The sequence below is a fragment of the Chiroxiphia lanceolata genome, chromosome 4 (assembly GCF_009829145.1).
Source record: "Chiroxiphia lanceolata isolate bChiLan1 chromosome 4, bChiLan1.pri, whole genome shotgun sequence".
Taxonomy (NCBI): Eukaryota; Metazoa; Chordata; class Aves; order Passeriformes; family Pipridae; genus Chiroxiphia; species Chiroxiphia lanceolata.
The window spans coordinates 46417481-46432213 of NC_045640.1; the positions used below are offsets into that span (position 1 = coordinate 46417481).

A 14733-nucleotide genomic window follows, 5' to 3' on the forward strand; every position below is an offset into this window, starting at 1 on the left:
GTTTGTTTTTGTTTGTTTTCAAAGTACAAGTGGCATTTGACAATACCCCTAAGGGAACTTTTGGTCCTGAGCTGTTTCCTTTTCTTTCTTCTCTGGTCCCTGAGCTCTACCAGTGAAGCATGGCCTTATGCAAGTGGAGTTTAAAATATAGTGAATTCTGGGGCACAGAGATGGACGGAATTTGAGTGAACCCTGGAACAATAATGCTGGTACCAACTGCATGTGTGCATCTGAAGTTCTTAATGTTTTGGAAGGCTTGACTCTGTTCTGCTTGTTTTGGATTTAGACTTCAAGTTAGACCTTGCTGCTTCCCTTAAGACTCAGAGATTTCAGGTTGTAACTTCAGTGCTAGTACAGACTGTAGTGCTGAAGCTGCAGTGGTAACTTCTGCTTTGATTAGGGAAGAAATGAACAAAACTTAAGGGGGTAAGGCCTTGAAAGTTGATAGTCTCAATAAGATGTTACTGTAATAGCAGTGGGAGGTGATTCCTTGTAGCATAAGGAAAACAGCAGGTGAAGTTCCTGTACCTAACAAATTCCTGTATCTGTTTTTCTAGATTTAGAAACTTAGATACCTATTTTATCTCAAATCACAGTATGTCTGGTCCAAGTGGATTTGTCATGTAATAGTATTAGGCAGATTTCTTATTACAGAGATCTTGAGGTCCTGTATTTTGGAAAGGCCTATAAGCAAGCACGTTATTTGAATGCAACTGATTTTAGGCACTGTGTATTTACCAAAAATGCAGTGTGTTTATTTCATCTCCTTTGTGGGCAAAAGGAGAAATAAAACTTGTTTACTTTTGAGCATAGGAGTCTACTGTGTATGAAGCTGTGTTTTGGCTAATAGCTCATGTTTATGAGCCATACCTAGCTGTGAATTGTATGGCCTTCACTAGGGGAATGGGAGGTTGAGAGTGTAATGTGTCATATTTTAAACTGCTTTTTTCAAACCTCTTAAAGGTAAACTTGTAATAGAGTTTTACTTCTGATTTTGAGATTTGTGAAAGAGGAATTCTTCTAATTTCTTCTTCATTTTCCAGTTTTAGGGAGAGATGGATTTTATTTTTTTTCTTCCTCTCCCCCTTCCCCCCAGGTACTTCTTCCCACCCAGCTCAGTCTGTTTTTTTCAGATGTTGTTTTTGGCAGCAGTGCCAGGCAGTTAAGTTACTTTTACTATAATAGGGAAGGACAACTTCCCCAGTTCTAGTTTCTTGTAAAAAGTACTAAGTTCAGGCTTCCATTGAGCTTTGTGAGGTTTCTAATTTCAAAATCACTTTTATGTCCTTTCTCATGGCAGAAGGACTGTAAAAGGGGTGACTTTTGAGAGCGTTTGGAATCCTTGGTGTATACATAAACTGGGTTAAGGCGAGAATTGAAATATCTGTAATCAATTATTTTAAAAACTGGGCTTAAACCTAAAGCTGTTCCTAGAACTGGAATCATCTGTGCATTATTCACTTCCAGATAAAATGTGCGTGGCCACATGATGTTGAAGCAACAGCATTAACCACATTTTCTTTATCTGGGATATCTGAATTGTCAATTGATCTGAGTAAAGGGGAATCAACTTTTCAACTCTATTTTGAAATGTCAGGTAGTGTGCTGACTAAAGCTGACCTGCTTTGCTTAACTATTAATAAGGCAGAAATTAATATTGAGGCCACATCAGGGTGTTAGTGACTTCTCTTGCAAGCAGAAAGAGGTTGAACAAAGGATTGTTTTCCTTTCGTCCTCCAACTGGACTGTTGTTCTAGCAGAGCATCTCTTGAAGTTCTGGTTGACTTTCAGGATGTGTGGTGTTCAGCTTTTCCTTTGCAAGTGATTTGAGGGTTTCTTTTATAGAGGTATGTGTGCTTGGAAAGTGGAAAACTAAGTACTTTGTCAACTGCTGTGTGGATTGCAGGATATTTGAGTCTCTGGTACCAGTGCAAGCTTTGGATATTGTCCAGCAGCACCCACGAAACAGATTCTACAGACTTGAAAGTGATTGAGTGAATTAAAACACACACAAAAAAGAAAGAAATTAAGTGGAGGTATGAATGTATGTATATCTTTTGTATTCAGTTTATTTCAATGAAAACTAGCTTGCTTATAACTAAAAAAAATTAAAAAGCAACTATGCTAGGCACGAACAAAGGTATGTTTGTCTCAGTGTTTTATCCATGCTGGTGGCCAAAAGCAGATGTCTGGGGAAGAGTTATACATTTGCCCTCTTCATATGATATTTCTCTGAGTACTCTTCCCGTAGTTCGTAGCTCAGCAACCATTTGAGCAAAACCCAGTTTCGACATGTTATTAGAAACTCATCCTGTGGTAAGGAGTTCATTAAATAATTGGAGTTGTATTAAAAGTAGCTTGCTTCCTCTTGTACTTTCCACCCTCTTCACTGTAATATCCTATGTTCTGCTTGACAGTTCTCTTCTTCAAACTGGATTGAATGAGGCAAACTATTTCACTCCCTTGCTTTTCCACTGCACTCTTGATCTAAAGATGTTACCTATTTTCCTTGAGAAAGATCTTAACTGTCATTGTTTATTTTACCAGATTATGAAGATGTTCATTATATACCCCTCACTAGTTGAAAAAAATTTGTCATGGCATTCCTGCATAAGACGATGTTGTTGCCACATAGTTGACAAAATACCTCCTTTGTGTGGATAATCAAATGATTTGGTTGCTCTGTGTGTATGTGAGAGGTAGCTTTTTTTCCCCTCTGAGGAATGCTATTGACTTTCTTTGAATGGTGGGATGATTTCAGTCTATGCAATAATGTGTCACATCTTAGGTATACTTTGTGTGGGATACTTTGCTCTCGGCCTAGATCCTGATTCTGTGGGTCATTATATGGTCTGTGAGTTGGGGTGCCTGTATTGCTCCACTGTGTTTGAAGCAGGTTGTCAGTGATGTTGTCATGGCTCTGTGTGTCATCTCCATGCATAACGCTCCCATACAAAGGCTGACTTTCTGTGACTTTTCTACCTTCAATATGCCTGGATGCAGAGAACTCCTGTGAGTGTTTGTCTGAAATCCCAGCTTTTTCCTGGAGCCAGCCTGGTAACAGACTTGCTTCTTCCCTTCTGAAAATGGGTTTAGCCCTACAAAAGGATATATATGTATTTACTGCTGACACCTTGATTCATATGTTTTTAGGCCTAGTCCTTGCTGGTAAGTCATCAGTAATAGCGCCTCTTTCAGAAATGACTAGGTGGATGGACGTGGTAGAAATGAGCTGAGTCCAAGCCAATTTCTTCATATAGCCACAGTTATAAGCTTGTCCAGTTCCACACCCATTTAACGAGAAGCTTAACTTCTTTTTGATTGTGGAGTTAGCCCCCTCGAGTTCTTGTGCAACACATTATTTTAGCTTTACAGTTACTTTTGTTCTAGTGTTTGACCCAAGGATATAGAGAGTACTAATATAGAGAGTAATTACCAGACTGTGGCTTAATACCCACTTCTGTACTAAGGAGGACGTGAGGGTTTCCAGGCGTGGCTTTTGGAAGATACGGAGCTGGGATCACAGACTGGAGTGCTCTTGGTAGTATTAGGCCCAGGCTTGGAGAAACCTGATTTAAGGTGACTTGTTAGAACATCAGTGATTTACAGAAAACCTTGTTTTCTTTTTGCTTTTATCTGTAGTAATGGCAAAAAGCTGTTTGGGGAAAGCAGTCTTCTGTAAGCATGCTTTTGATGTCAGTAGTAATAACTGTTGGAAGTCAAAACTTTTTGTGAAGGCTAGCTTATATAACCATTCTTTTGAAAATTTCTAGAGTATGCAGCTTTAATCCTGAAGGCATCACTTGGGTTGGGAAACAGTCAGTGGTCAGAGTTTAAGAGAACTGATCAAGTTGATTCGTCAACTAGCAAGCTGTTAATCATAGAAATGCAAGGTGCTTCGACATATGTGAGTGAGATAAGCAACTGAGGAGGCAGAACTGATATAATAAGCTACAGAGTGTTCCTTGAGGGAGAGCCAGGAAATGGCAAGAAGTACTTGTTAACTTATTACAGTTTCAGTCTATGCAGAGACACCTGAATCGACCACTCCACCTGTGGTGCAATGTACAACAAATTAGCTAAAACTGCTTTGGAAAGCCTTGCTTGAGATACCATTCTTAAACTACTCTGACTTGTTGTGGTTATCTGATACATCCTCATCACAGGAGAGCTCTGACCTTACTCATAGGGTTAATTGTAAAGCTGTCACTGGTTAATTCTGCCTTAAATTATGCAACTTAAAACAGGGTTGATAATTTTCATCTGGATTCGTATGGACAGAATGAAGACTGCAAATTGTGTAGTCAATTAGGAATCATCCTGGCAGCCTTACAGGCTGAGAGCCTGCAAAATGTACAGTTTTCATATGAAAAAAGATGAAACGATGAATTACTGGTCTTGACTTCGGAATTCTTTCTTTTATGCTTTTTGTAGCATTTGTAATTCTTGAACTCTGTTAGTGTCACAAGTGTATTATTTTGTGGGACGTTCAGCTTGCTTTATCTGTGACTAATAACTTGTTCTCTTCAATTGTCTTCCAATACTTTGTGCAATGCGTCTCCTTCCTATTTAAATATCCTTTGAAGGAATTTACAAGAGGATATAAATGCAAAATCTCAGACCTTCAGTAATACTGAACCAGCTGGCCCTTTTCCCCATCTTGAAGGCTTTTTAGTTTACCTAATTAAATCACTCAGTTTAATTGTGTTCTGTCTCAAAAGGTCATGTGTCTCTAAGACACTCTCTTCCACTTCAAGGTCTTGTATTCTCATGTAAGCTCTGTTTAGTGCTCTAACAAGGGGGAGTACATTTAATAAGAACATCTTTCCTGCTTTGTTTAGGGTCACATTACACAAGTGTACACAAGTGTGTTACACTTTTATGAAACTTAACTCCTTGTGGAGTAGTTGTGTTCTTAAGACTAAACAGGTGAAAGGAAGAAAAATATCTGATGAGAGTTAGAAATCTTCCATGTCATAAGTCAAACTCTGCATATAACAGCAGCTTTGCAGAGGTTGAGATTGGCATTTGGAGGAATTCATGCTGTGTGGTGATCAAGTGACATTAGTTGGGCAGCAGATGAAGCAGTACAGCTGTACTTAAACTGATCAAACTGACTACTCATGCTGACTGGGGAAAGCATTCTTCCAATTCTAGAGGGGAGTCCATCTATTTATTTGTTTGAGTTTTTTTACCAAACTTTCTGAAAATGAGTCTTGAAATTGGGCAAGGAATTGTGTCTTTTGAGGCTATTAGAAATTGATTGTAAACTGTTACCATGTGAAAGGTTGTGACTAACTGAAGAGAGGTTTAAGGTGGAAACCGTAATAGGCGTGTGTAACAGAGGGTATCAGCTGGTGCTCTGGTTACTTTCCTTGTGTTGCCTCTCCCATCAGTCATTCTGCCTGCTCAGCCCGTTGCCTCTTGTTCCTTTGATTCAATGCTGCAAAAAGAGATGGGACATGACAAGCTTGTGGTCTCAAAGCAGGTTGTGACAGAAGAGCAGGATGTGTTATCATGGCAGTAGTAGTAAGTAGTGTTCATCTTGTCTGATGGCATTTTAGAAGTTTTATTTAGCTTAATTTTCAAGCTGCCGGTTTGCTAACTAAAACCTTTTTCCAATTTGTACCTGACACTTTAGGCTGAAAGCGAGAAAAAAAGACAAGAATACAGCATTGGCAGAAAACTAGTTAAGTGGTGTTTTCTGTGAATTGTTGTGCCCATCTCTTAATTTATATAAAACTATCATAGCTATGTCCAGCTCTTGGCTTTCACTAAGCCTTAGTCATCAGTTGTTTCTGTGAGATGACTGGAGAAATGAAGCCTGTCAGTCACTCTGAATTTTTGCCTTTTTCTTTGATTTGGCTGGCAACTGTTTCAACCTTAAATTTCAGATGTTCTCTTGTTGCTCCTTTTTTATATTGGGATTACTGCTTCCTTTCTCTCCTGAACAATGTTTTTTGAGGTACTACAACTTGCCTGAAAATTCTGAATTGTGTAAAGAAGCTAAAATGAGGGCAAAGCGTGTGCATTTTACTTGTGTGAAATAGCCAAGCTGATAAGGAACCCTGTCCATGTTGAAGCTGACAGGTGAATCTCATCAAAACAAGTTTGCATACTGGTTCTTTAAATGGGACTCTTCTCTGTGGTTTCTCTGGTTTTGGATGTTTTCTGTAGGAACCTTCTATAGGGTTGTCTTTTGGGGTCTTTGACTGCAGATCCTTTCTTAGGAACTCTTCCTTAGACTTTAATTTACGAAGTTGCAATGGGAATATGCAAGAATAGTGTTTTGAAAGTCATCCTAAGTGTCATCACATAAGTTGCTTCAGTTTAAACTGAATCATATGTGCTTCATCTGTCACAAATGGCTTTGCGTGTGTTTTATTTTTTTTATGAAAGATGAACCTGACACTGCAGGAGTTTTGGTAACTACAACTGCTTTATCAGGTTGGGTAATGTGATAATTTTAAAGACTTTCTGGCACTTTGTCAATTCAACATCTTAGGTTTGCAGATGGTGGTGCGGAAGCTGTTGCCATAATTGTTTCTCTGAAAGATGAGTGGTATGGTGGGATAAAATCATGGTAGCCTTTACAGCCTCACAGTGCTTTTTGAGGACTGAACAGAAAAGGTAGTTCCCCAAAACTGTAAAGTATTTATTTCTGGCATTTTCAAAGATACCCTTATCAATGACCCCATGTTCAGCAATACCTTGAAGAAGTATGTGTACAGTCCTGAAAATTACAACACTGAACAATTTGAAAAGGAGTTGTGATTTTCAGGTATACTCAGGTGGCTTTTCCTTGAGAGACAAGAGGCACATGTAAGCCAAATGCTTATGCAGTTTTAAGCATTGTTTTTAATAGTTCAGTATATAAAAACTAAAGGCTAATAAAATCTGTTGATTCACTGTTTAGTTGAAAGCACCCTTTCCTAATTCTTGTCTTGTTCAGTTTTCCTTTGCCTTTCAAACAAACAATATAACTGTGGGAGCTTCAAGGGCTTAAGTTCTTGTTCTTTCTGTCCCGGGCTTGTTAGCTTTACTCGGGGACCAGATATGCTTTGTTTGTTGTTGAACTTATTTAAGCTGTCCATTTCCATTTAGAAACTTGCAGGTGATGTTCCTTGACTGCTTTATAACAAAAACAAATGAAAAAGAGTTTTCATGCTGGAAGCTGCAGTGATTTACAGTAGCAGTGGCCTTGCTGGTGGTTCAGTTAAGAAAAGCATGTCTTCTAGTAGCAGTTTTGTCATGATAAATAAATATCACTTTTAATAATACTAGTTTTGATTCACATGCTTCCATTTCTGTAGTGTAATTTCTAATGTGCAATGATCTCTATATAATGTACCAGAAAGCTTTGAATCATCTGCAGTGGTGGACTAAAATTGTATTGCTGAGCGGGGTGTCAGTCTGGTGCAGCTTTTGGGACTCAGCAGCTTGTGGAGCAGCTGCTGAACTGCTGTTTAGCCCCATGTGTTAAAGAAAACCCACTTTGGTCTCTGCCCAGTGTGCTAACTTGTAGTGGTCCAGCATCACTGCTGAAGCAGCTGAGGGCTCTGTACGGTGGGAATGGGGGAGTGCTTACAGAGATAGAAAAGTAACCAGGCTGGACTTCCTAGCTGGAGCCTCGAGCTGTATTACCACACAGGATTAACCCAGGGGTGGACTGCTACAGTCTCTACTAGATGTGTGTCTGTGTTTGTATCCATGGTGTCTTCCCCAGCTGCTTCTTCCATCTGCTTGTTTGTGTTTTATAGAAGAAAACTTCTTTAGGCAGAAATACAGAGTTTGTTAAACTGTCATCAGAATTCTCAAGCCATGGTAAGCCTTGGTAAAAGGGTATTTTTTTTATTTTGGCTCTGCATTAGTCAGCTTGTAGAAAACTTCTGTCCTTCAAAGCGTGTTGAAGGACTCTGTGCCTCACTGAAGAGACTGTAAATTCCTGCAGAAAGGCCAGCCTGCAGCTTGACTGAACGCTGGATGTCAAGTTGCAACATTAGCCTTAACTGGATAAGCTGATGTGGGTGCAAAGCTGCTAGATCTGGCTTTGAGATCTTGCCGTATGGACTGTGGGGGAAAAGCATGTTAATTCCAAGTTACGTGTCTGCATAGCTGTAACCAGTGCACTGCTCTGGCAAAAAGGGGCCTTAATTCGTTGAAATGGAGGTCCTGTTCAGGGACTGCAACTCTGGGGTAAAACATCCCAATTTGAGAGGTCTTTGTGCGTGAGTTGTTGCCTGCGACAGAGGGTGCTGACTTTTGAGAACTATTTCTGTCCCTGTTTCAGCAGCATTTTGCTGTGCTGTGTTACAGAGTCATCTGGAGGAGAGCTGACAGCTTCTTTTTTGCACCCCTTGAACTTTGTGTATGTCTTCCAGAAGTGACATAATGCCTTTAGTTATGTTTTTCATTGTGTTTTGTGGACTAATACAATCTATAAGCTGCAGCATTTAATTCAGCTGTTTCATAAACAGAATTCATACATGTGGGATTCTTCATCCCTAAGGTGGTTGGTATACATGATTACCAGAAGACACAATAACTCTTAAAGTGGCAGTCTTTTAAAATCTACGGTGATACTGCTTTTAGCCCTGAGGTTTATAAGAAATACAGTCCAGCCTTTGAGATACAACCTAGTATGAAAATGAACACTTGTGTTTTGGTTCAAAGTGTCCCTCTTGAGCTTGATTTCCCCCCCACCCCGGCCTCTAAGGCAGTGGTCTCCAAAGTAGAGTGTGCAAAATATTTCATTGGGGTACAGGAAGAAAATATATCTTGTACTGTTAATAAATATAATGGAAATTTAAAAACAGCTGTTATTTCATATTTATCTCAGCCTTTTAAAGTTTCTATCTTTGTGCATGTTTATAATCTACGCAGTAGTGTAGCAGTGCATGTAGGTGACTTATAAATTTTTTTGCTGATAGCATGTGTAATCAAAAATTTAGAGACTGCTGTACTAAGGCATTTGGGGCAATAGGAAGCAGATTTGGGCAGTGGAACCTTTCCAGGTTCATTGTAGACAACAAGCTAAAGGTGCTGGGGCCTGGCATAGTGCCAAATTTTGAAGTGTATTAGTTTGATAATGCTGGCTTTGCGGTGTTGCCTTCCCTGGTCATAACAGAGGCTATGTTCCTAGGCCGAGACCTTCCTGAGGCATTGTGTCCCAGCTGAGGCCTCGAGTCAACTTATCTGTCAGCTGGAAGTTGTCAGACTCTGTAAAAGAGCAAGGATGTATTTTGGGTTGAGATAAGGTTGTTCTGCTTGAGCACTGGAACTGTCCTTCAGGGTTTATTAATATGAGGATTTCTCCTAGATGAAGAGCTATATCAAGAGATAGTATGTAAGATGGTTGCTTTAGTTGCATAGAGATTATATATTTTTTAAAAAGTCACAATAAGCTTTTCTTGAAAAAAAATGGCAAACCTATTGTAAAACTTCTTAATGAGATAGAGTGGCAGCTAGGCAGGTAATTATAATACAACACAGTTCAGCTCTGTCATGAGTGTAAGTGAATTGTCCAGCTGTTGTTGGAGCAGGTGAGTATATTTTCACTTCATGGTGAATGAACTTAGAAGTGTAAGAAGGACGTGAATAATGTAGTTTGGTATCTGTGCACTGGAACAGTGAACAGTTTTAAATATTAAATCATGTTGTTTTGCCAGACAAATGAACAGAAGTATGTTCTCTTACAGGTTTTGGAAGGAAGGATGTTGTAGAGCACTTGCTACAGACAGGAGCCAATGTTCACGCTCGTGACGATGGAGGGCTGATCCCCCTTCACAACGCCTGCTCCTTTGGTCATGCAGAAGTGGTCAGTCTGTTACTGTGTCAAGGGGCCGACCCAAATGCCAGAGACAATTGGAACTACACTCCTTTGCATGAAGCTGCTATCAAGGGGAAGATAGATGTGTGCATTGGTAGGTATCTGCCACTGGTTATGTTGCAGTTTTACCAGATATGTTTTGTGCAGTTGTAATTGTTTATGTGCTGAACTTGAGGTGAAAAATATTGCTTGTTCTTAAAAGCTAGCTTCTTTTAAAGTATAGTGGTATAGTGGGGATAGCGGTAAAGTGGGTATAGTGGTAGTAATTTAAGGCTTACTTTTTTGTGGTATATAATACAAGTTTTGCAGAACTTGCATCTGAAAAACAATCCTAGAGAGATTGGGTGAAGTCTCCTTGCCTGTTAAATTACAATATTTAAAATCTGAATATATAAGGTTGTAATAAATGTGAATAGAGCCTTCCTAAATCTTCGTTCACGAAGCCTAGCCATGAATGATGTATGAATGGAATATAAGGTTGTCTTTCTTGGTTGCTTTCAAGAAAACTAGTTTTACTAGCTAAAGTCTTTACTTTTTGAGCTGTTGTATATGTTGTATTAGTGGTTAGGAAAATGGTTAACCTTTCATTATGTACAGTATGGAAAAACAACCCAGTCCTTTGGACCTCTCCAATACAAGTTACAGGACACCGTTGTTCACGGTGGTGATCTATCTTCAGGATGTGTTTTGTAGCCTGGAGCAGGAGCAATTTCAAATAAAATTGAACACTTCAATCATTTTAAATGTGTTGAGAACATATAAAGAGCTTTTCAGTCAGGTTGTCTACAACTTTTGTGGGGTTTTGCAGTGTAATTAGTATTACTCAGTTTTTAAATGGGAACTTCTATTTTTATTTTTATTGTTTTACACTCAGATCAGTTTCTTGAAATTCTGGCTCTTCTCACATCTTCTGACTTGAGTAAAATGATCTACTCAGCATTGTGTTTTTTATCAAATGTGTAAAGGAAAGCCTGACTTTTAGGAACTTCAGTTAAGATTATGAACTATATGTTCTAAATGTTATCCAGATAACAAGTCACAACTCTCAGAATTTCAAAGGTTTTTTTGCTGGAAGTTTTATTACATTCCTGCAGAGAAACCTGCAAAACTTATAGAAAAAAATCTGGCATTAGCTTTGTTGCAATACTTAAGTCATTACTTAAAAATAAACATCAAAAATTGAGGGAAATATAATTTTTCAGTCTATTTCTTCTTTTTTACAAGGGATATGATGGACCCCATTTTATCTCTGTGTGCAAAGTAAAACATATGAAGAACATTCTTTAGAAATTGAATATAGTTGATTATTTAGCAATACTGTGGAAGGAGATCCATTGATATAGTAGGTCACAGTAACAGTCTACTGTGATAATGTTGAATGGAAAAGTAAGCTTAATTCCAGTCAGTAACTGGAGTTTTGTATGGAACTTAAAGGAAGTGATTACTTTGGTCTGTTCAGTGCTGGAGTCTGCTTAGTTTTGGGAACTGCTGTCTGAAAATACAAATTAAATGGGAGAAAGGTTGACAGTAAGAGGCTGATTAGAAAAGTGACCTTAAAGGAGTACCAGGTTTGTTTGCTTTGGAAAAGATTTGTCTTTTTCAGTTTTTAAAACCTTATATTAAAGTAGGAGAGGGTGCAGCAGCACACATATGTGTTTATAGGTGATAGGATGAAAGATGGTTGCAACAGAAGATTTTAGGATTTGGCAGTGGGGGGCATCCTGGATAACTGTTGCTTTGGGTGGTTTGTCTAAAGACTCATACTCTCTGGAGGAGTTTGGGCAGGTCAGATCAAGGGACAGATTATGTGGTACATCAACTTTGATGTACAATGCTGGCAGTAATTTGAGATTATTTAGATCTAATTTCTATAATCAAAGAACTGATGGTACCTTTAAAGTTCGGTGTTATTCAGTTGTGGGTTTGGTGAAAGGAAGTGTAGGATTAAATTTATGGCTTGTATTGCACAGAACTTCATTCTGTATTCTGTGCAAGTATTAGATCTGTGACTCTAAATGTCGATGCTAGACTTAGGGGATGATCCATGTATATGTAAAAGTTCAGCATGTGGTACTTGCTGATCAAATCCCAAAGCTCTTCAGCTGTCTCCTGCAGTTATAGAGTTCCTTGGAAGCACTGAGCAGGGCTGCAGTGCTAGATGCTATTCTCCAATCTGCCTGCAAGTAGCTTTGTAAGGATTTTTGGGCATTTAAAAAAATTTTATTTTAAACAAGCAAGCATGATGCTGTTGTGCTCAGTTTAGTTACAGTTATCCATGTATGTTATATTTCAGTCAGATATTTTATTTGTCAAGGTGAGAATTATTACTGAAGGCAGTGTCACCATGACCAGATTTAATATGTACTGTAGTGTGATGCTACTTTGGGATTTAGTTGATTCCATAAAACTAATAGGATATGAGTATAGACAAAGAAGTCTGTACTTTCATGTTTGCAGTGAGTTTGTTTCCAGTTTATATCTAGTGGGGAAGCATGTTTTACTGGCTTCAGCAAAGTTCCTGATCTTTCTAACAGTTATATATAAAACTTTCATATTAAAGTCTTCAGCTTTAATCTCAAAATCTTTTGAAGAAATACATTATACACAGGGATAATGGAATAATGACTGTCTAGGGCATGAATTCTGACTAGGAATACTTGAATAGCTTTTGGAATACATTGTACAGTAGAACTGTTTACACCTTAAGTGTAGACTGCTGCAGCAGATAGGATAGAAAAAAAATAAAATTAAAAAAACCCAAAGAACATGTCCTTAGAGTGTTCCTTTTTAAACAAGCAAGGCATGCTTTTTAAAAAGCATTGATTGAAGAACAGTGTCTGGAAATCCTGGCACAAGCTAGAATTTATTGCTGAACTTGGATGTCTGTCTGAAAAGTGATAGACTGTGTAGAAATCAGTCATCTAGCCTCGTTTTTGGGTACCTATTCTTGGCATCTTCTTCCAAATGATATAATGGGTGAGAATTTTCCACTTTATCTTCTCTCCTTTCCTTCTTTGGTGGCACCCCAGGCTGCACATTTTCTTTATCATTTCTAGCATAGAACACTTTTTTGGCCACTTTACAGGCTAAAAAGGGAAAAAGTGATAACTGAACAGAGATGGAACACATTCATGATTAATGATTTCTAAGAGGAAAACTCAAGGCATTGAAGCAGGTTGGGAAGACCAGCAAAATATAGGTAGTGATTATGCTACAACGATAGAACGCTTGTGTCTGACATTAGCCTTGGAATGGAGAGTGTATATTTATATTTGTGCTAAAGGTACTGTGAGTGCTCAGCTGTATAACTGAGTTTAGAGTAGGGGGCACAAACCCTGCCACTGGGAAGCTTATGGAGAAATAAGGACTATACATAAACTGGTGAAAACTCATCAGACAGTGCACAAACTTCCAGCCAGGAAACTCTAAGACAGCAAATGGCTGATACGAGTTCTTTCCTCCTGTTTTATTGGTTGCATATCACAGTCATAGGAGAGTGTAGGGAGAGAATGTGAGTGTGCTGAGTTTGGGAGGAACACGGGCTGTGGCTCTTTTGGGTGGCAGTTGCTGTTGTGTTCTGGGTCTGGAAGTGTAGATCTTGATAAGCAGCTGGTTTGCTGGCCACCTCTTACAATATATTCAGTCAGTGCAGATTTGTTTAGTTGCTAAGTAATTAAATCCATTTGAAATCATTGTTTGCTTTATATAATCAGTTTTTGGATTAAATTTATTGAAGCACTGAAACCAGTTGTTAGTGTCCTCCAGTATTTATGACTTCTAGGATTGCTTTATCTGTCAGGAAGATGCATTTTCAGTGCCTGTGAACTGCTTCTAGAGCTAATGAAAAGTGGTTTTGTTTCTCAGTGTTGTATTTGCTCATGGAATAATGAATGAGTAGTGAACTCTGCAAAATGTGTTTGGAGGAATGCTTTGATGTTGGGGTAGTGACTGTTCTGCGTGTTGGGCTGGGGAGAAAGAATTACCTATTTCTTTAGTCTGATTGTAGTACAGACTTTCAGATGAAGATCAAGGTAGCTTACTTTTTTCCAAAAATAACCTGTAGCCCATGAAGCTCAGATACTATAAATGCCTTGAATCTATCCTTCTTTTCTCATAGCAATCAGCAATTTAGGAACTTGGTAGAGAGTGTATCTGGACTGTGTTGCAAAGCAGTTTGTATACAAAGTTGTTGAAAGCTCCAGTTCACTTAAATTGTGCTATACTTTTGGCTTTGAAGGTGCTCTGTGGCAAGAGAATTTTACAGTTTAATAGTCTTGCTGAAAGAAAACAACTCTCTTTTTGAAAACATTATTCTTGATTTCTTGATGACTTTTATTGCAAGTGATTCAGGACTTAGGTGAGAATTAGTGAATGGTCGTTTCTGTTCAGTCTGCACATCTTTTGTGATTTTATAGACCTCTATCTTTTTTTTCCCCTCAAATATCTCTTTTCCAAGTGGAAAAACATAGTCTTCTGTTATGTAATCCTGTTGAATATTCTGGTGTTTCTGCCCCCTGCCTCCCCTTCCCTTCATTTTTTTACAGGTGAGTGATTGGTATGATGGGTACAGACACCAAAACTGGGTGAAGTAGATTTATAGGGTAGCCTAATGTTCTTTCTGGTTTGGTTTTCTGGTTGCTGACCAGTGCACAGGAGTAGCTTCAAGGTATTTCCTGAGTACTAACAGCTCCTTTAAAACTGTTTGTGCAGCACAGGTTTGGTTTGTTGTTTTTTTTTTTTTTTTTTTCTTTTTTTCTTTAAGAAAACTAGGCTAAAAATAACCTTACAGAAGCTGTGCTTATGTAGTTTGTCTGGGTTTGCTTTGCCCTTCAGTGTGTTTGTTTCTGCAGAGGCTGTAGCTGTTCTCGCAGAGATTTATTCCTTTTCCAGGTGGATCTCCAGTT

The 14733-nt window shown here is 38.6% G+C and overlaps 1 protein-coding gene across 2 annotated transcripts in view; it reads left to right on the forward strand.

The window, feature by feature from the left end:
* TNKS (tankyrase) overlaps positions 1-14733 on the forward strand; it is a 136800-nt gene that overhangs the window by 1583 nt on the left and 120484 nt on the right. For both annotated transcript variants that reach the window (XM_032685098.1, XM_032685100.1), the window contains exon 2: positions 9699-9923. In XM_032685098.1, the coding sequence (XP_032540989.1) occupies positions 9699-9923 (225 nt within the window). The remainder of the gene's footprint in view (positions 1-9698; positions 9924-14733) is intronic.